The sequence below is a fragment of the Peromyscus eremicus genome, chromosome 16_21, assembly GCF_949786415.1.
Source record: "Peromyscus eremicus chromosome 16_21, PerEre_H2_v1, whole genome shotgun sequence".
NCBI classification, from domain to species: Eukaryota; Metazoa; Chordata; class Mammalia; order Rodentia; family Cricetidae; genus Peromyscus; species Peromyscus eremicus.
In genome coordinates, this window is record NC_081432.1 from 23254441 (window position 1) to 23275968 (window position 21528).

The 21528-nt window shown below is 42.5% G+C and overlaps 1 protein-coding gene across 3 annotated transcripts in view; it reads left to right on the top strand.

Annotated features, from left to right (window-relative positions):
- The first annotated feature begins 2838 nt into the window (after positions 1-2838).
- The window catches only part of Vps26a (VPS26 retromer complex component A), a 32735-nt gene continuing 14045 nt past the window's right edge, over positions 2839-21528 (top strand). Inside the window, exons 1-4 of one of the 3 annotated variants that reach the window (XM_059281537.1) lie at positions 2839-2967; positions 10097-10246; positions 19821-19896; positions 20963-21119. In XM_059281537.1, coding sequence (XP_059137520.1) covers positions 2965-2967; positions 10097-10246; positions 19821-19896; positions 20963-21119 — 386 coding nt within the window. In that variant the 5' untranslated portion in view covers positions 2839-2964. Of the gene's footprint in view, positions 2968-3027; positions 3331-10096; positions 10247-19820; positions 19897-20962; positions 21120-21528 lie in introns of those variants that run through there. The other 2 variants (XM_059281536.1, XM_059281538.1) reach the window with 2 other exon arrangements.

Consider the following 21528-nt stretch of genomic DNA (forward strand, 5'->3'; position numbering starts at 1 on the left):
ACATCTGATGAACGTGCTGGCTGGCCAACCTGAAGACAGGAGTTCAAGTCCTAGAAGGGACATCTATACATTCTGCTCTGTGCTGCACACCTCCCACAATAAATGAGCATAAAAACATGACAACGAAAATAAGGCCGGGCGGTGGCGGCACATGCCTTTAGTCCCAGCACTCGGGAGGCAGAGGCAGGTGGATCTTTGTGAGTTTGAGGCCAGCCTGGGCTACAGAGCGAGATCCAGGAAAGGAGCAAAGCTACACAGAGAAACCCTGTCTTGAAAAACAAAACAAAAACAAAAACAAAAACAAAAACAAAGAAAAGGAAAATAAACAACCAAAGACAGATAGATGGAATACAGGAAGGAAAGTGAAAATCCACTCAGGAAGCTCAATCTAGAGTTCAAGTAATTCCAGGAAGAGGGCTGGGCATGTGGCCTAGGGGTAGAGTGGTGGATTGGGATACATAAGGTTCTGGGTTCAATCCTCAGCTCCACAAAGGGAAAAGGAAATCCAGGTAGAGAGAGGGTGGGGGAGAAAATAAAAAGGACTGGAGCAAACCACCAAAGAAATTTAGAAAGATTGCAGGCTACACATCAACACAGGACGGTCACTCACATCACACTGACAAGCTGGAGAGGGAACGATTTAAATCCCATTTACAATAGTGTAGAAGCTATGGGTACCTAGACATAAGTTTAACAAAAGATGTGTTTGACTGAGAACTATAAAAAATGGTGAAGGACACTAAAGAAGATCTAAAAATTAGGAAAATGTACCATGTCCATGAATGGAAGACCCGATATTGTTTTTATACTTCCTTGATTCAAGGTTACTCTAACATTTTAGTAGTCAAGACAGTGAGATGGTGTGTATAGATACAGAAAGTCTAGAAGAAAGAGATCCTTATTCTACAATCAATTGATTTTTTTTAAAAAAAGCAAAAAACCCAAACCCTTTTATATATATGGATGTTTTGCAGAATGTCTGTGCACAACATGCATTGATGGTGCCCATGGAGGCCAGAAGAGGGCATCAGTTTGGAGCCACTGTTCGGATGCTGGGAATCAAATCTCATCCCCTGGAAGTGCAGCCAGCAAGTGCTCTTCATTTAGCTGAGCCATCTTTCCAGCCCCAGTCGATAGATTTCTGACAAGCATACCACAGCAATTTAGAGGGTTAAGTTTTTTGAGCAAATGGGGCTAGAGTCATGTGAACACAGTTAAGCTGTCAGATCTTAGACTACGTCAATTGTTTCTCTCTCTTTCGTTCATTTGTAAGAGGGTCTGGAGCCCAGCAGGTCTTTGCTGGCCTTTTAACTCACAACAGTTCTATTTCTGCCTCCAGAATGCTGGGATTACAGGTATGAACCACTTTGCCTGTCTTTTCCTCTCTTACAGAGTGGCTGATGGTCCTTTGTCAAACAATCTGATGCTCGGTCCCCACCCCCCACCTCCCCGCCCCTCCAGGTAGCCCTGGCTGTCCTGGAACTCACTATGTAGACCAGGCTAGCCTCGAACTCAGGATCCACCTGCCTCTGCCTCCCAAGTACTGGGATTAAAGCCGTGAACCACCACTGCTTGATTCACAGGTTTTTAACCAAGAGAATGTTGAGCTATATATACTCCCCTGTCTCCATACTATTTTTTTTTTTTTAACCTTTTTGTAAATCTGGCCAGTGGCAACACTGGCAGGTAATCCCCAGTACTGAGAAGGCTGAAGATAGGACGGATGTATTTCTTGACAGCCTGGGCTACATAGAGTGCTCCAGACAAGCCTGGGACACCTAGTGAATCCCTGTCTCAACAGTAAATAGATACACAAACATCCATCTGACCCAAACCTTCCTGGTACAGAAATCTTTAAACCTTGTTTTCAGATAATATAATTTTAGGCTAGAGATCCCCTCCTCTATGCATGCAGGAAGCCCAGGGTTTCAGCTGCAGCAAAGCATAAAACCGCACGCGACTGCTGCAATCCCAACATTGGGAAGGCACTTCAGAGGTGGAGGCGTGACCAAACATTTAAGCACACCCTCCACTTGAGGCCAGCCTCGTGAGACCCTGTCTTAAAAGGAGGAGGAGGAGGAGGAGGAGGAGGAGGAGGAGGAGGAGGAGGAGGAGGAGGAGGGAGAAGCAGCAGCAGCAGCAGCAGCAGCAGCAGCAGCAGCAACATCAGCAGCACCAGCCGCTAACTTCCAGTTTTGGAATTCTGTCGCGATTAGAGACCACAGTCTCATATCAACCTTTAAACATTTTAGACTTGCAGACTTGGGTCACGGTGGTTGTAGAGACGTGTTTTGCACTCTCCCGGAACTTTTAGGAAGGGCTGTTACGGGGGGAGGAGGAGGGCGGAACCCGTTTGTGAGCCCAGCTACTCTGGCTTGGAGGGAATGGTCGCGAGCTGTCCCTGGACTGCAAAGGATGTGCTCTAAGATTAGTTTTTCTCCCTATTGGTCTCTCGGGAGGTGAAAATGCCAACAGTTCTCGGGGGTGAGGCGGGAAACCGCTTCAGGTGAGATACGGTACGAAGATCAGAAACGCGGCCAGCCTGCAAGGACACGTGTCCCGCATAAACCCTAACTTCCTTCCCAGCCCCTCAAACTTCTGGAGGGGAGAGGAAATGGGTGTGCCGGGGGAGGAGTTCCACAGCGCACTGCTCATCATGTGACAGCTCTAGGGTGGAAGGACTGGGAGACCGCTCTTCGACCCCTCCCACCTGACGTCACCCGCAGCGACCACGCCTCTCACCCGAAGGGCGGGGCAAAGAAACCCCGCCCCTAAACGGCCTTCCTGGAGGGCGGGGCCTCTAGTGGGGCGGGGCCAGAGGCGAGGAGGGAGGGGTGGAAAAAAGGAGTGGTCACGTGCGGCTGGTGGCCTGCGGTCACGTGACGGGCGGCGGGGCGCAGCCAGGCTGGGAGTTCTCGGGAGGAAAAGCCAAGTGAAGTGGGGGACCCGGCGGCGGCGGTGACAATGGTGAGTGCGCGGCGGTGTGTGCGGCCGTCTCCCGCGGGGTCTCGGTGCGCGCGGCGGGACTCCAACGGCGGGCGCGGCGCCGAGCCTGCAGGGAAGGGGCGCGGAGCGGTGAGGCCTGACGGCTGCCCGGTCCGGGCCAGGCCTGAGCACCTGCGGCCGGCCGCACTGTCCTGGCCATGTCGGAGCCTCTGCCCGCCTTCCTCGACCGGTTTTGGGGGCCGTGGCTGGGCACCCGCAGCCCGCCCAGCCGGAGCCCCGCGGCCTCGCCTTCCAGGGTAGCCGAGGACAGCCCGTGCCCAGACCCTCAGTTCCGGACTCTGCCTAGACCCGCTCACCTTCCTCCCTCGTCCCGAGCTCGATAAAGTCCGCTTATTTTCTTTAAGCTGCATCTGGGGACTTTCTGCGATTTCACGACCCGGGTGGAGGCTTTTGGCATCTGTAGACTAGGATAGGGGAAAGAGAAAAGGGTGTCGGAACGGCGGGGACCCTCATTTATCTCCAGACGCCGATTTAAGCACTTGGTTTCACTTCCTTCCCTCAGCGGTTTCTACAACGTAGCGCTTTGGGATGTTGCAATGTCTTGGGAGCCAGGGAGGGAGGAAAATCAGAGCACTTAACCACACTTAATGGGAAGCATCATTGGACACGGTACTGTTTAACTGTGCCCACAGTCGTCTTTAGATCGGAGCTCATTTGGCTCATGTTATTTAGCCTGTACACCCTGAGAGCCTTCAGTGTGCCATCTGCTCTCCCCAAGCTCACCAGTTTCACTAAACTGTTTGAGACTTTTAGTTTAGACCAAGCCAGCCGGATCTATTTAAAAAAAGGTTGCTTTGATTAAATAATTTAAGTCAGAAATCACGTTGCTTTCACTAGAAATGGGGGGACGGGGAAGAGGGAGGTTCATTCTGGGAGCTTTTTCTTAAACACGTTATTTTGGGTGATCCCAGGGACAGATAAACTGTAAGGCTAGCTGCCTGCTCCCTTGCAGCTCAGACTAAGGAGTGAGTTAACGATTTGTTCGGATAATTAGTTTAAGGTGAAAATTACAAATGCAATAAATAAGAAGGAATTATTTGAGTGTTAGGGAACCCTTCTTTCATTGCTTGTAATTTGAAAAGGAAGCTTAAACAGCTCTCTAACTTTTTGGTTATATTTGTAATTAGTCCCTTTAGTTGTGTTCAAAAGCAATTTATTTTTATTTTCAAAATATTGGCCAAACAAACGAAATTATAAAGCTTTAAAACCTTGAGATGGCCACACATGTATATATGTATGAGAATTTGCTGTTTCATTGTGTGTGGGCTCAGTGAATACATTGTGGAAGCCTTGGTTCCCCTCTCCATTTCTTCTTTCTTTTTTCCCTTAATGAAAGTTTTTCATATATATATTTAATTATGTTTTTCCTTTCCCTCAAGTTCTGTTTCTTTACATCCACCAGACTTGGTGAGTTTTCTTAAATGGAGGCCAAAAACTTTGTTAAATTTTTTCTGTATCCACGTGTGATTTTGCTAGATGGTAATGCTCAATAATGGGATTTTAAATTATAAGAAACAGTTTCTTTTCTTTTTCTTTTTTTTTGAGTGTATGTGGTTTCTTTTTTATTTTTTTAATGCAAGGCCTTGCTATTTCGACCTTGTTGGCCTGGTATTTTCTGTGTGTGTAGCCCAAATGCGGCTTGAATTTGTGACAGTTTTTTTGCCTCGACCTTTCAAGTGCTGAGATGACAGGTATTATTAGCCCATATGCTCTCACAGGATCTCAGTCTCACAGGATCTCAGCACGTACATGGCACTTCACAGTTATATGTAATTCCAGTTTCAGGGGATCCGACACCCTCTTCTGGCTTCCAAAGGAACTGCATGCACATGGTACACATACATACATACATACAAAGCACTCATACACTTAAAGTAAAACAATTTAAAACATTTTAAAAGTTGGGTCTAGTTATGATAAGCCACATGATATGAGTTCAGTCCCCAGAACCCATGTGGTAGAAGGAGAGAATCAATCTGCAGAGTGTCCTCTGACCTCCACATGTGTGCTGTGACATGCTTGAGCCACCCTTTAACAAAATAAATAAACAAATAAATAATAAATAAAAGTAAGACAAAAATCAACGAGAGGCAGGTGTGGTGGCACATGCTTGTAGGCCGGGAAGTAGAGGTGAGAGTTAGTTGCTCTAAGTTCCTGGCCAGTTTGGGCTGCACTACAATGGTGGTTATGGGGTCCTCCCCACCTCCCAGTGTACATCTCGAAGTACAACAGTTCAAACCAAGTCTTTGGGTGCAAACAAGCTCTTTTCTCAGATTTGTTGTTGTTGTTTTTACTTGTGTTGTCAAAATGTTCAGTAGAAGATGTCTATAATTGGAGGCTTTTAAAGTGATAGCAGTTACCTTGTTAAAGTGCTGCTCATCATTTTTCCTCTTCATATGCTGTACTAAGCTTTGAAAAGGATCTTCTGAGCAATTTAATTTTGTTAAAATAGTGCTTAATTTGCATCTTTAAATGTCAGATTTCAAATTGGGAAGACCGTTCTGCCTGTTATATAGAGTATATATGTGGGGGAAAGTTGCCATATTTTATTTGATATGTAAAACAACTTCCATGGTTTCCAAGTCTTTCTTTCCTTTCAGTAGCTTTGGGGAGTATACAGTTAGGGAGAGAATTCATTTTCATTTCTTGCCTGTGTTTTGTAACGTGAGCGGATGTTGGCACTGTGGGAAGGGGTGTACGCCTTGTTGTTTTACCACCAGCTGCCTTGGTTTAACATAGCTGACTTAGTTTCCCTGTTTCAAATGGGCAGCTACTTGGGTAGATTATCTTTCCCCCTTGTCAGTTTTTCTTTCTGTCACCACCTTCCTCCCTTGCTGCCTCACTGAGTTGCACATTGTGGATAATTGCTAACTATCAGGCAATCAGTTTTGAACTGCACAGACATAGAAGTTTTTGGGGATAAATGCACTGTTTCAAAATTACCATTTTGCTTTTTAAAGAAGTTTTGACTTTCAAGACTTGGTGTCTGAAAGGTAACTAGGACACCGGGCATGGTGTTGAATGTTGCCTGGGAGTTGAGACAAGAGAGATCTCAAGTTTAAGCCAACCTGGGCAGCTTAGACCCAATCTTAGGCTGGAGGAAAAGGAATCAGAAGAGGGTAGTCAAGCTCAGTGGTGGAACATAGTAAGCACAGGCCCTGGGTTCAGTCCTCACTGCCTGAAAGAAATCAGAACGGGCCAGGCAGTTGTAATGCACGCCTTTAATCCCAGCACTCGGGTAGGAGGCAGAGGCAGGTGGATCTCTGTGAGTTCGAGACCAGCCTGATCTACAGAGCGAGATCCAGGACAGGCACCAAAACTACACAGAGAAACCCTGTCTTGAAAAACAAAAACAAAACAAACAAAAAACCAGCTGGGAGTGGACCATGCAGATCATCTGCCTGCTATTTTCTCTTCTAAATATTTAACTAATACAAGTTTTCTTATTAAAGTTAGCTTTCTGGTTAAATTTTGAGTTTGTTTGTAATGTTGCTAAAAAAAAAGTTAAAAACTATCATCACAGAAAGAAAATTGCTGTGTGTCTTTGGAGCATGTCAAAAGTACTAGTTTGTAGTTAGTTATTTGAAATTGTCCCTTCTGTTGGGGCTGGAGAGATGGCTCAGCAGTTAAGAGAACTGGCTGCTGTCTTAGAGAGGAGCTGGGTTCAATTCCCAGCACCCACACAGTGGCTCACAGCCACCTGTGACTCCTGTTCCAGAGTATTGGATGCCTTCTTTAGACCTCTACAGGGATCAGGCACACACATACAGACATAACCACAGGCAAAACATCCGTACAATAAAAATGAAGACAAAACGGGCAGTGGTGCTGCAAGTCTTTAATCCCAGCACTCAGGAGGCAGAGGCAGGTGGACCTCTGAGTTGGAGGCCAGCCTGGTCTACAGAAGGAGTTCCAGATAGTCAGGGCTACACAGAGAAATCCTGCCTCGAAAAACCAAAAAAACAGACAAACAAAAGATACAAATAAATAAAAAAGTTTTTACCAGAGAGAGAGAGAGAGAGAGAGAGAGAGAGAGAGAGAGAGAGAGAGAGAGACTGAGATTCTTTTGTTAATATAGGAATAATGAAAACGGTTTGGTCATTGGGTCACCTGTGACCTACATAATCTCAGGAGGCTCCTTAGATTGTGTACTGTCGTTATCTGTCCACCCTAGGACAGAGCTGACGCTTAATGAGTTCCAGACTTAGACTTTGCTACTTTCTGAGGAAGGGTTTGGGTCACCAACAGTTAGAGATTTTAGTCCATTTTCTTATCCGTAGTTACTTATTTTCTGTTATTAGAATGGTGAGTGTGTATTGAAAATTAACACTCCACAGGTATTTGAGGCCTTGTTTCAAATACTATAAACTGCTTTTAGGCTCCGTTTTCAGTGATGAACAAAGGAGAAAATGTCTGGTCTCACAGAGTCATAAACCTCCTCAGCCTGGAGACCAAAACTTGGAGAATCCAGTTTGCACTAGGGTGTCAGGTAAAGCCCTTACAGAGATGAGTCAGCCACCAAAGGCTGAGTGAGTCAGGCTGTAGTACTTTGCCTGGCTCTAGGACAAGGGGGAGAGGGGCAAACTTGATGAACTTCTGCACAGATTATTTCATCATTTGAGGCTGTTGTATCTGGAGAGCTGGTAGGTCTATCTAAGCCACACCAGAGAATATAGTGTATGTGTGTTTCAAATAATATATTTGAAGTCACCATTACCTATAAAGATTTTACGTGATGGAACTAGAGCAATGGCTAAGTGGTTAAGAGCACTGGCTACTCTTCCAGAGGACCCAGTTCAAATCCCAGCACCCACATGATGGCTCACAACTGTCTGTGTAACTGTATTCCCAGGGGATCTGATGCCTTCTTGTGGGCTCTGCAGGCACCAGGCATGCACATGGTGCACAGACTTAAGTGCATGCTAAACACTCACTCATACACAGTAAATGAGAAAAAATTGTACAAATTGATGAACTTCACCAAGTGAACATCAAGAGCTCAGATACAATATTATCAGATACAATAGCACCTGGGTTGGGTATAGTGGCCCATCCCTTAAATGCCAGCACTCAAGAGGCAGAGGTAGGTGGGTCCCTGTGATTTTTGAGGCCAGCCTGGGCTACATGATGAGACCCTGCCTCAAAGAAACAATATGTATATTACTTATGTAATACATACATTAGCACCTCAGCTCCTCTGTAGCTTTGTAGGTTCTTTGTTGCTGTTTGTTTACCTCTGTTTTTAGACAGGTCCTGTTCTGTAGCCTGGGCTGTCCTGGAACTTACTTACATAGGCTAGGCTGCCTTGAACTTTTGTAAGCCTCCTGCCTCAGCTTCCTAAGTGCTGAGATTATAGGCATTCACCACCATGGCCAGCTGCCAAAGTACAGTTTTTTTAATTGAAGAAATATTTGCCGTCATTCATTTTGTGTGCATGCTTGTGCATGCACATGCCACAATGCATGTGTGGAAGTCAAAGGACAAATTGTGGGCGTTGGTTTTCTCCTTCTGTCATATGGATCCTAGCGATTAAACTCAGGTTATAAGGCTTGGTTCCAGGCACATACACTCAATGAGCCTTCTCTCTGGCCCCAAACTGCTCTCTAATGTAGTTCCACTTTATAAGCTTTCCAGCCTGTTGCAATATTTAAAAGAAGTGCTGTGATCAGATTGGTTTTTATTTTATTAGAATTTCATTATGACATTTTCTTTTTATTTCTGAGTAGTGTGTGTGTGTATGTATGTGTGTATGTGTGTGTATGCATGCATGCACACACACACAAGCACGCTAAGGCTATGGATACAAGCAGTCACACCCACAGTCAGCTTTTTTTTTTTCTCACATGGGTGCTGGGGATCTGAACTCAGGTCCTCTGCCCATTTCCCATTATGACGTTTTCATACTTAGGTATCATTGTCCTTTGCTTATATTTGCACCCTTCTTAACTCTCCTTTGTCTTCATTCCCTCCCTTCCTTGCTAGCCTCCTCCTCCTCTCAAATAATTCCTCTCTACTTTTGTGATATACGTGTGAGTGTGTACATGTAGTTAAATATAGATTCTGTCTATGAGAATTTTGCAGTATTTGTCTTTTTGAGATTGCTTTACTTAACATCATGATTAGATGAATGTTTTTAAAAGGACACTGGTTTTTTTGTGCAGAACAGAGTAGAAAGGGGGCATGTAGGCACTGGTGTGGGGGTTGTGCCTGTGGACCTAGCTACCTTGAAGGCTGAGGTAAGAGGACTGCTCCAGCTTTCTGGGTAGAGACCAAATCGAGCAACATAGAAGGACCCCATGAAAGCACACATGAGAAAGGATATAGGCCGGTGTGATGGGAGGCTGTCATTCTTACATTTTAAAGACTAGAACGTCGTCGTTAGTGATCACACAATCCATGGCATTGCCAGCTAGAGAGCTTGTCATTGGGAAGCACTTATCTGAAGTTACAGTGCCTCTATATTTTCTTTGGAAATGTTTATAGGAATTTCATTAGTCTCAAATGTTTGTTAGTGCCAGCTTTACTCAAAAGTCTTGTGTGTGGTAACACATTCTGTCCAGATCTGATAGGACAGAGATTTTATGGTAATTAGTTCACTCTGCTGACACTGGAGCTTGAGGGTTACTTTAGACTGTGCAAGGTTTTCTCTGATGGAAGTCTCTTAGGGGTCTACACTTGCATGTAAGAAATTGACTTCCTACACTTTTGATAAGTTAGTATTTGATTATTATGTAGGTTACCTGTGGAAATGATTGACGTTATAGCACGTTCAAGTTCTTTTTTCATTTTGGTGGTAGAAATTATAACATGAAGTCTATTCTCCAAATTGTGAATTAGATACAGTGTTAACTGTGTGTGCGCTGTGCTCAGTTCAGGTCGTTGCTTTAGTTTGATGGCAGAGCTGGGGATTGGATGCATGTGGGTTTAATTAAGGCGAGCCCTTCAGTTCGGTTTTCATGTAGAATTTAATACTTTTTAACTCATAGATTAGTAATTTGCTTGGCTTTAAAATAGAAGTAATTAAGTTTGAATTTCAAAATGTAGTGACTGGCTAAACATGATAATAATGAGCATTTTAATTTTGTTTCAGAGTTTTCTTGGAGGCTTTTTTGGTCCCATTTGTGAGATCGATGTTGCCCTTAATGATGGGGAGACCAGGAAAATGGCAGAAATGAAAACTGAAGATGGCAAAGTGGAAAAACACTATCTCTTTTATGACGGAGAATCGGTTTCGGGAAAGGTAAACTTTTGTTTGGCCAATTACCTCATTTTAGGATATTAGAATCAGGTATCAAAATAGTCTGTGCTGTATCCAAATCTGGATGATTGTATTAGAAACAGAGTTGGTGGGTTTTTTTGTTTTGTTTTTTTTTGTTTTTTTCCTGAAGGGTCAACTAAAATCCTTGATGGATTAAGAACAGTAACAGGAAGATGCTTTCCATGGGAGGGTCTTGGGGCAGGGGATTTGACTTTCACAAACATTTTTATTTCTCCTTTAGATAGAGTTGAGTTGGAGAGATGGAGTCGTTGTCTGGGGTGGCATACGAAGGGTTCTCTCTGACTGTAGCTTGCCCCCTATGCTGTCTTTCTGTCTCATTTGTTCTTGTTTCTTCATTGGGGGCGGGGCCTCAGCTCTTGGGATGTGTCTGTGTGGTTAGGTACATTTAAGATACCTTCTTCTGTAACAGTCAGACCTCTCTTGCCTTTTCTTTACTCAATATGTGTGAAATCCTTCCTCTCCTTCTTTCTTCTTGTTTCATGTAGCCCAGGCTGGTTTCAAAATCCCTGTGTTAAAATTGTGGTCCTTTTCCTGTCTTCCGTCTAAAATACTGGGATTACAGGATGGACTACCATACCTGCCTAACCTTTTATTTTTTTAGAACAGTTTCAGATTTTCAGAAAAATTGAGTAAAATACAAACTTGTTTATATTGCCTCCTCTTCACTACGCCTCCGTATATAGTATAACAACAACGCATTTGCTTGTTATTGTTGTATATTGAGATAGGCTCACGTAACCCAGGCTGACCTTAGACTACAGTGATTTAGTTTTCCTGCCTCAGCCTCCTGAGTTCTGGAATTGACTTCATGAACCACTATACCAGGTTTAGTGTGGTAGATTTTTAAAAATTAGTGAACCAAAGCCAGCCATAGTGGTGTGTGTCTGTAATCCCATGCTTGGCGGTAGAGGCCTGACGTAAGGAGGTTAGGGTTATCTTTTGTTAGGGAGTGCCAGCCAACCTGTGTTACATAAGACCCTGTCTTTAAAAAAAAAAACAAAAAAAAGCAATGAATTGTGAACCAGTATTGGTAGATTGCTTTATAGTTTAGAGTTCATACTTGATGTTGCATGTTCTCTGGGTTTGATAAATGGATATTGTTAGGTATCATCATTTGAATATCATGCAGAATGGCTTAATTATCCTACAAATTCCCCTCTGCTTCTCTTATTCATGCCTCTCTGGCCCCTGTACCTACACCAGTCTCCAAAGCCTATGGCCACTATGGTTTTACCTTTTCCAGAGTGCCGTGGAGTTGGAATCATGCGTTACGAAGCCCTTTTAGATTAGTGTCTATGTCTGTTTGATGTTCCTCAATATCTTCTTGTGACTCGGTAGCACATTTATTTTTAACATTAATAATACTCTGTGCTGGGCATGGCTCAGGTCTATACTTTCAAGCATTTGGCATGCTGAAAAGGCGGTTGGGTTGCTTCAGGTATGAGGCTACCCTAGGCTACAGCAATAGTGATTTCCAGACAGGCCTAAGCACGTGTGTGTGTCTTTTGTATGGATGCCGGTGTTTTGATTTTTTCCATTCGCCTACTGAAGTCTGTCTTGACAGTTTCCAAGTTCTGCTCAGTTTGCTACTTAATTGACTCTCATATTGGTGTGTAGGGCTTCATATATATTTTAAGATTTATTTTTATTTGTTTTGTATGTGAATGTGAAAGTTTGGGCATACAGAGAGCTTGTGTTGGTCAGAGGACAACTTTTCTGGCCTCTGTTCACTCCCTCTACCGTGGTTTAGAGGCAGTTTCTTCTTATTTTTCCCACTGGTTGCATATGTGAAGGTCTAGCTGATTTTCCCATTTCCACCTTCCATCTGGCTGTTAGAGTTCTGGGGCTAGGAATTACAGCTAGGAGCCACATCTGGCCTTTTGACATGGTTTCCTTTCCTACATAGGTTCTGGAGCTTGTATGACAAGAGCTTGTATCTGTGGAGCCATCTCACTGGCCTCTTTTCTGTGTTTTTGATGGGAGTCTTTTATGGCTGGTTATCATGGGGCACTCCTGTAATCCTAGCATTTGGGAGTTTGAGTTTGAATTTGAGCCAGTCTAGGCTACATGAGAGCCTGTCTAAAAGAGGAACAAAGGTTTTATTTACTTTATTTATTTTGTTGTAAAGTTGTTTTCCTTTCCTTTTTTTTTTTTTTTTTTTTGTGAGGATAGTAGTTGAGACAGGGTTTCTCTGTATAGTCTTGGCTGTCCTGAAACTCAACTCTGTAGACCAGGCTGGCCTTGAACTCAGAGATCCTACCTCTGCCTCCTGAGTCCTTGGATTGAAGGTGTGTGCCCCTCCCCCATCCATCCCCACTTTTGTTTGTTTTTTAAAGACAGGATCTCACTATGTAGCCTTTGCTAGACTGGAACCAGGCTGTTCTACTCAGAGATCTGTCTGCCTCTGCCTCTGCCTCTGCCTCTAGAGTGTTGTGATTAAAGCCCAGGCTTTTTTTTTTATCCCCTCTATTTTCTTGACTTGACTTTCCACTCAGTTTTTTATTTCTCTCTTCTAATTAGCAGATGATTGATGTTTCCTTTTTGTTCTTTTCAGATCTAGTTTAGGCATTTTCCAACCACAGCCAGGACACAAAGTTATTCTGTTTTCTTTCACCCGAGTTTTTAAATTATATGTCCTGTCCTGGTTCTTAATTCATTTGAAATTGATTTTGCTTTATTGTAAAAGTCAAACGGGTTCCCACACTTGGACCTATAGTAACCCGGGGCATACATTGAACAAGTCATCCTTCCTGTCATTGTTCTGTAATGGCACCTTTGTCCTAAAGCAGAGGTCAGGTGGGTCTATTCTGGCTTCTTTGTTCTGTGCTGTTGGCCTATCTGTGGTCAACAGATTTTCCTCTTAAATATTCTAATGAAGTTGTCGTTCATTACCATACGTTGGTCCTCGTCTAGTTCAGTTGCTGCCTGCTGGATTTGCAGGGTTTGCAGCTTTCACCGCTGACTTCAGAACCTTATCCCTCTGAACAGAAGCAGTGGCCACTACCTGCAGATCTCTCATCTACAAACTGAGGTTGTTCCTCTGCGGAGTTGCCTGTTCTGGACGTTCATATACATGGAGTCACTGTGGCTTCTGGGTGTGGTTCCTTTCACTGAGCATTATCTTTTCAAGGTAGCAAGTGTTCTACCGCATTCTCTTAAATTATATTTTAAATTCAAAAATATTTTAGCTTTATTCAAGAAAGATCCCTTATCCTCTTTTATGAAAGGCTTTGACTTTACTTACCAGACATATTATTCCTAGATATTCTGAAGTCCTCTATGGTTTTTAGATTAGTAACTCATTGTAAGGTTATTAATAATGATTATTATGTTTGTTATTCTGATTTATCACAGGAAAATTTTGCCTATTAAATTTTTGTTGGTATTGATGTTTTATTGAAAATATACATAACAAAGATTTTAAGGCATTTTTCATGTTATTTATTTATTTTTTTAAAGACAGGGCTTCTCTGTGTAGCTTTGGAGCCTGTCCTGGAACTCCCTCGAACTCACAGAGATCCGCCTACCTCTGCCTCCCGAGTACTGGGATTAAAAGCTTGTGCCACCCCCACCAGCTTAAAATTTTTTTAAGCATTTGTTTTATGAGGGGGTGGGGGAGGGTATGTGCCACAGCATGTGTATAGAGATCATAGGACAACTTTTAGAAATTGGTTCTTTCCTTCCATCCTGTTAGGTTCTAAGGATCAAACTCAGGTCAGCAATATTGGTGGCAAGTGCCTTTACTTTTTTTTTGGTTTTTCGAGACAGGGTTTCTCCGTGTAGTTTTGGTGCCTGTCCTGGATCTCACTCTGTAGACCAGGCTGGCCTCGAACTCACAGAGATCCGTCTGACTCTGCCTCCTGAGTGCTGGGATTAAAGACATGTGCTACCACAGTCCGGCAAGTGCCTTTACTTAATGAATTGTCTTGTCAACCCTAATTTGTCATTGTAACCATATAGCCTAATGGCATTACCTGTGTTTTTTAATCTTAATCACACTGGATTTTCAAAGTTTTGATGTGACTCCAGGCAGAAACGTCATACCCTGTTAGTCACTGCTCTTCCCTGGTGCCCTCTAATCTGCTTCCTGACGCTCTGTCTGCTGTAGCTGTTTTGTGTAAGTAGTTGCATGATATTTGTCCTTTAATGACTGCATTGTTGGGCGTGTTTTCAAGAACCCCTGTGTAATAGCATGTGTTAGAAATCCATTTGATTCTGAATCATATTCCTGCTATATCGTATCCATGTGGTGAAGGATATGCCAGGTTGGTTGTGGTAGCTCACACCTGTAATGCTAGCACTTGAGAGGTGGAGGCAGGATAATTGCTGCTGCAAGTTGAAGACCAGCCTGAGTGTCTCGTAGTGTAAGTACACGCTAACAGTGAGTTAGAGGGAGGCCCTGTTTGACCCTCTCCTCGGAAGGAAAGATGTTCCATGTCTTACTGTAAGGTTCCATTTGTGGCGGTGTACTTAGGGACGGGGTTGCCGCTGTGTGCCAGCTCTGCCCCCTGGAGGAGCTGCTGGCGTTTGTAGAGCGGCCGCATCGCTGTGTCCCCAGCACTGGGGACGACTCTAACTTTTCTCTATTCTTTTTTTTTTTTTTTTTGGTTTTTCGAGACAGGGTTTCTCTGTGTAGCTTTGCGCCTTTCCTGGGACTCACTTGGTAGCCCAGGATGGCCTCGAACTCACAGAGATCCGCCTGGCTCTGCCTCCCGAGTGCTGGGATTAAAGGCGTGCGCCACCACCGCCCGGCTACTTTTCTCTATTCTTGACGACACTTGCATTTCTTTCTTTTTTTTTTTCTTTTTTTTTTTTTACTTTTGAGATAGTCTTTGTAGCCCAGGCTGGCCTTATCCTCTGCTTTCACCTTTCAAGTGCTGGCATGACAGGTGTGTGCCGCCCCAGGCAGATCGTGGATAGTTTTCTGATTGTGTCTGTCTTAGTGTGAAGTGTTAGCTCGTGGTTTTGATTTCTTTTCCGAGACAGGGTCTCATACAGCCAAGGCTGACCTTGAACTGCTGGTCTTCTTGGCTCCACGTCTCCTAAGCACTGTTTGTAGGTATGCACCACCATGCCTGGTGGCTTCCCAATTCTTTTGTTTGTCTGTTGTTTTTCAAGACAGGGTTTCTCTGTGTAACAGTCCTGGCTGTCCTGGAACTCACTGAGATCCACCTGCCTCTGTCTCCCAAATGCTGGGACTGAAAGCGGGCACCAATACCGCTTAGTTCTTGATGGTGTCTCTGCAGCACAAAAATTTAAAATTTTGATGGAGTGCAGTTTATCTATTTTTAAATTGGATTTTATTACTTGTGCTTTTAAGAAACCACAGCCTAACCGGCGGTGGTGGCGCATGCCTTTAATCCCAGCACTCGGGAGGCAGAGCCAGGCAGATCTCTGTGAGTTCAAGGCCAGCTTGGTCTACAGAGTGAGTTCCAGGAAAGGTACCAAAGCTGTACAGAGAAACCCTGTCTCGAAAAACAAAAACAAAGAAACAAAAAAAAAAAAAAAAAAAGAAAGAAAGAAAGAAAGAAAAATAAACCACAGCCTAAGTGAAGGTCCTGAAGTTGTGTTTGTGTCTTCTACTAAGAATTTGGTGGTGTACAGGTCTTTATCTGTTTGGTGTGAGGCAGTCTTTCAGTGCTGATCTTCTGAGTGTTGACACCCATTTGCCCCAACACCACTTACTGAAAAGAGAATCGCTTCTGTTGCGTTGTCTTGATGCTCTTGTGCAAATACCTTTGCAAATGAAAACAATTCTTGTTTGTCTACAGCTTCAATTTCTTCTCTGTTCTGTTCTGTTCTGTACCTTGTATTATAAATTTATAAAGAAGGGCAGAAAGTAAAAACTCACTTTGAACTAGGAGGCTCATTCTCCTTTATTTTTGAAGTTTTCAGATAGCGGCCTTAAAAGGGCATTGTTTTTACATGAAAAACTATTATTATTATTTATTAATTTTCAACAGGCCCTGCCTGCCCTAGAACTTACTATGTAGACCAGGTTGGTCTTGAACTCAGAGATCCACTTACCTTTGCTTTACAAATGTTGATATTAAGGGTGTGCACTACTATACCCTGCTTAAAAACAATTCCTGTCAAAGCAATTAGGTGCTGCTGTCAAAACTGTTGGGTCTGTAAATAGGAGTTCTGCCATAGAAGGAAAAAATTGAGACCCTGTTAGAGTTCATCAAGATAAATCATTGTAATTCATATCATTGGCAATTATTTCAAAGTGACATTATTATAAAAGTAAATTTTTTCTTGTTTCTAGCTTGTTTTTATTGGACATTTTTACTATTTTGTCAGTGGACAGGGACTTGATGCTTGATGACCTGGGGGCACTGGGCTGCCCACACTGAAAGGTGCTTTTTTCCTTTTGCAGCAGTAAATGCAGCAGTGCATAAAGGTGTATGTTTAGTCTGAGCTTATGGTTTATAGATGAACAACTTAGGTGAGGGATGTTTGTGGACATGGACTGTGTTCTTCTGGCAGAACTTAGAAACGTGATCTTAGATCATCACGGTATTGAGTAGTAATAATAATGTACAAATGTTTTGCCGTCTTCCTGTGACACTGTAAATGGTATATGGTACATTGACATGTTTGTTCTAAAGAGTATACACTATCAGTCCCTCAATAAATCATGAAGATAGCATTATTTGAGACATGTACAGAATATCATATGCTGGCATGTGAGCTTTGAGACTGCTTTATTAGTTTGAGCCAATATTGTGTAAATAGACCTGTCTTCACTACATTCAGTTTTCATCACCTTTTAAACAAATAGCCTCCCCCATTTCTACACAAAATCCTTATTAGTAATAAAGGGGAAATATCAACTTTAAATTGGAGAAACTGGACAAATGGCATTAACTGAGTGATTGCAATTAGCAGCACTTCTGTTGAAACAAAGTGACATAATGAAGCTTGGGATGGCAGTCCTGTTTTGTGATGCTGACACCTGAGAGTTGGAGGAGAAGTCATCCTTGGATATATAGGATGTGCAAGACCAGTCTGGGCTTCATGAAACTTTTCTCAAACAAAAGCAGACATTATATGCTTCCTAATATGGATACACTGAGAAAAACACAACTTCATTTTTGTAGTGTTCTTGCTAAAAATGTATAATCCTAGTAAAATATCAGACAAAACAAAATTAAGGGACATTATTGACCTGTGTTCTTGAAAACTTTAGTTGTAAGTTAGTTTAAACCCACCCCAGACCCCCAAACGTACTTTTTTTTTTTTTTTGATTTTTCTGTTTGTTTGTTTGGTTTTTTGGTTTTTTTGAGACAGGGTTTCTCTGTGTAGCTTTGCGCCTTTCCTGGAACTCGCTCTGTAGACCAGGCTGGCCTCGAACTCACAGAGATCCGCCTGCCTCTGCCTCCCAAGTGCTGGGATTAAAGGTGTGCGCCACCACCGCCCGGCATGCGCCACCACTGTCCGGCGTACTTTTTTAAAAAAATTATTTATTTATTTTTGGGACAGAGTCTGTATTTGTAGCCTAGGATGGCCTAGAACTTGTTATGTAATCCAGGATGGGCTTGAATTCTTGATCCTTTTATCTCAGCGTCTCGAGTTCTGGGGTTGAAGATGGGTGTTGCTACCATACACGGTGTAAACCTAACATTCTTGGTATATGTGAAGCTTATTTAAGTACTTGTCTTTCTTAAAAAGTTTTCTGACTTTTTTCCCCAGAGTGAATGTAAGTTATTAAAGAAAAGTGAGAAATTAAGTTTTCTGACTTTTGACAGGATTAATGGCCTATTATAAAAACCAAAACAGAGCTTGAAAACTACAAAGAAGGTCTGGTCTTGGTTTACACTTGTAATTCAGAGGGCTGAGGCAGGAGGATTTAGAGTTTGGGTTGGTGTGGGCTTGTTGGAGCATCTAATCCCCACACACTCGAGTGAGGTAAATGCGTGAACAGAGCAGATGTGGGCTGTGGTGGTGGCCAGCTAGGCTGCCGCCGCCGCCATACTTCTCTCGGATTTACTGAAGCCACAGGCTGCTGTGCCCCTGTCAAGTGACTCTTCCCAGAATACCCTGCTGCTGCCCCAAGTCCAACTAGTGCTACCACCGTGGTAGTGACAATGTCCTGCAGTCAACAGCTAGTCTCCTCCTCTCTTCTGCATTTCTCTCCTGTTAGACTTATGTCAAGAAGCGTCTCTGCCCATTTTCTAAATCCAGTTCAGATGGCTTCCAGAAGTTCAGTGTGGGAAGGAAGAAACAATTTTGCATCTAATCTATTAATTCCATGCTTTTTTTTTTTTTTTTTTTTTTTTCTTTTCGAGACGGGGTTTCTCTGTGGAGCCGTGGCTGTAGCCCAGGCTGGCCTCCAACTCACAGTGATCTACTGACCTCTGCCTCCCTAGTGCTGGGATTAAAGGCCTGGGCCATCACTGCCTGACTGGCATGTTTTCTTGACACAGAAAAGGTTGAAAGTTCTCCAGTTGATCGGTTGCAAACACACTTTTCGTTCAGATGAAATTTCTAAGTCTGAGGGGTAGAGGATGTGTGTAGGTAGAGTGCTCACATGCATGAAACCTTGGGTGCTTCAATCCACAGCCCCACATAACGGAGACATGATGGCACATGCCTGGAATCCAAGTACTTGGCAGATAGAGGCAGGAGAGTCATAAGTTCACAGTCATCCTCAGCTGTATAGAAAGTTTGAGGCCAGTCTGAGTTAGATACTCTGTCTCAAAAATAAACAAAAATGTATAAGTTTAGTATTTCCACTTGGCAGGTACATCAATCTAAGGATTTTGAGATAATGCAATTCAAAAGTAAGACAGGGCTGGAGAGTTAGCTCAGTGGAAGAACACTTGGTTAGTGTGAGCAAGGCCCTGGGTTCAATTCTTAGCACTGAAATATGAATAAATGGGTTCATGCAAGATAAACCATACTAAAATTAATTTATATCTTAAGACAGTCTACATTTTAGCATGAGTTATAGACTTAGGGAAAAAAGTGTTCTTTTAATTTTTTTGAGGCTGGGTCTTAAACTGGTCTCAAACTCAGTATGTAGCCCTGGCTGGCTTTGAACTCATGATCATCCTATCTCAGCCTTCCAACTGCTGATTACAGATATGAGCCACTGTGTCTGGTTTAGTGAGCATTGTTTTTAAGGCTAGAAGTCATAGCAAGTATATTGCTCATGGTTATAAAAACCAAAGTTTTTAGGTTAATTCTTGGAATTAGTGATTATTTCACATTAAAATTATTTTACTCCTAGAATTGTTTTATTATCTGACCAGACATATGGGTAGGTGGAGATTTCCTTTATCTTTGAGCCTTTTTATATTTCTATACTATGAGGGATTCCTTCTTAATAAAGTAGATGCTTCATTTGTGCAAGTAATGGGTTCCTCAGTGACTACCTATGAGTTGCTCTCCCTGGTGCTGTGGGGGTCACTGCCTTTCACCTCTCTTGAATGAATGCCTCAAATACTTCCAGATTATAGTCATCTAAAAGGAATCTGGTAGGCTCATTCAAAGGACTGTTAACATCTCTGACAATTTCATGTTTTGGCAGGTAAACCTAGCCTTTAAGCAGCCTGGAAAGAGGCTAGAACATCAAGGAATTAGAATTGAATTTGTAGGTCAAATTGGTGAGTTTTAAAATAGTATTCTTTTTTCCTTTGATGACTGAAAAAGGTTGGATTTAGTAGTTAAATAATTGAATTAGAGCTTAGCTTTATGAAAAGAAGAAACTGATTATATGTAATAAAAGAAGACCTAGTATTGTAATCATGCGTCTCAGTTGTATTTAATGATATGTGACTCATTCTGCCTTCATTCTTAGACTCTACTATTAAAAATTAAAGGAGTTATGTAAACTACCAGCCTTGAAAAATAATCCTATTGTCTCCCATCTGCCTTCCGTTTTCATCAGCCTCACTCACAGTCACCACCTTCACCTCCATCTTTCCTTTTCTAACTGCATGTCATTTGTCTCCTGAGCTAGTGTCTACCTGGAGCCAGACTCCCCTGAACAGAAAATCCCACATGAAAAGGAAAGGAGTAATTTCCTCTTCACTTAGATCAGAGTGTGTACATTTCCATGTGGGTGCTTTGGAGACACTCGAGTTAGCAGAAAGCAAAACTACACATCCATGTTTTGGAGTTGAAGAGTCAGGAAAGGAAGCATGTCTTACGAAGACTCTCTCCATAGCTAGGTTTAAAATCTAGCTCATTTTTATTGTACTTTTTTAAAGTACCAAAGCTGGGATGGTGGATATTTATATATCTATTATGGATAAGACTGTATTCAGGAGCAAGTTATAGAAATTAACTGGGAGTTGGTGTTATTCTTTTGTGCATGGTAGTTTTATCAAAGTAATATTTATCTAATAAAACAGAATTGTTCTTAAAGGGAGGATTGCTCAGATGACTCCTGGGGTGTGTCAGCTTCATATTAGGAAGTACAGCTATGTGAAAGGAATGAGACTTTTCTATCAGAAGTTGTCTTTGTGCCAGACTGGAGTTTATTTATGCCCAAGTGGATGAAATGGGGGAATAAAATCCTGATCATAGTTCTAGATATTAAAGTAGAAGCATAGTTAGCTAATTTCTCTTGGTTAAAAAAAATTTTATTTGTTTAAGCGATAGAAGCTTGGGTTTTATTGACTTGGATAATAAATATAATTGGTCTTTTTGCTGTTTTAAATTTCTTAGAACTTTTCAATGACAAGAGTAATACTCATGAATTTGTAAACCTAGTGAAAGAACTAGCCTTACCCGGAGAACTGACTCAGAGCAGAAGTTATGATTTTGAATTTATGCAAGTTGAAAAGCCATATGAGTCATACATCGGTGCCAATGTCCGCCTGAGGTATGGATGTGTATTAGAAATTATAACAGAAATTATAACAGAATCAAAACTGGAAAACCATGCTACTGCCGATGTCTTTATATAAACTTGTAATTACTGTTCTGGAATGGAAGACTTAAGATTTAAAATATTCTGTTACATACTTTGTTTCGCCTGACTGGTAATGATTTAAAGTAATCATGGCTATTACCATAATGGATTCAGAGATGTTTCAGTTTTACTTTGTATGAATTATCAGTATTAGTTCAGATCTTTAGTTTCCTGATGAACCTCATTCAGTATGGTTAAGAAGAGATAACCCGGCCGGGTGGCGCACACCTTTAATCCCAGCAGAGGCAGGCAGATCTCTGTGAGTTGGAGGCCAGCCTGGTCTACAGGTGGAGTTCCAAGACAGCCAAGGCTGCACAGA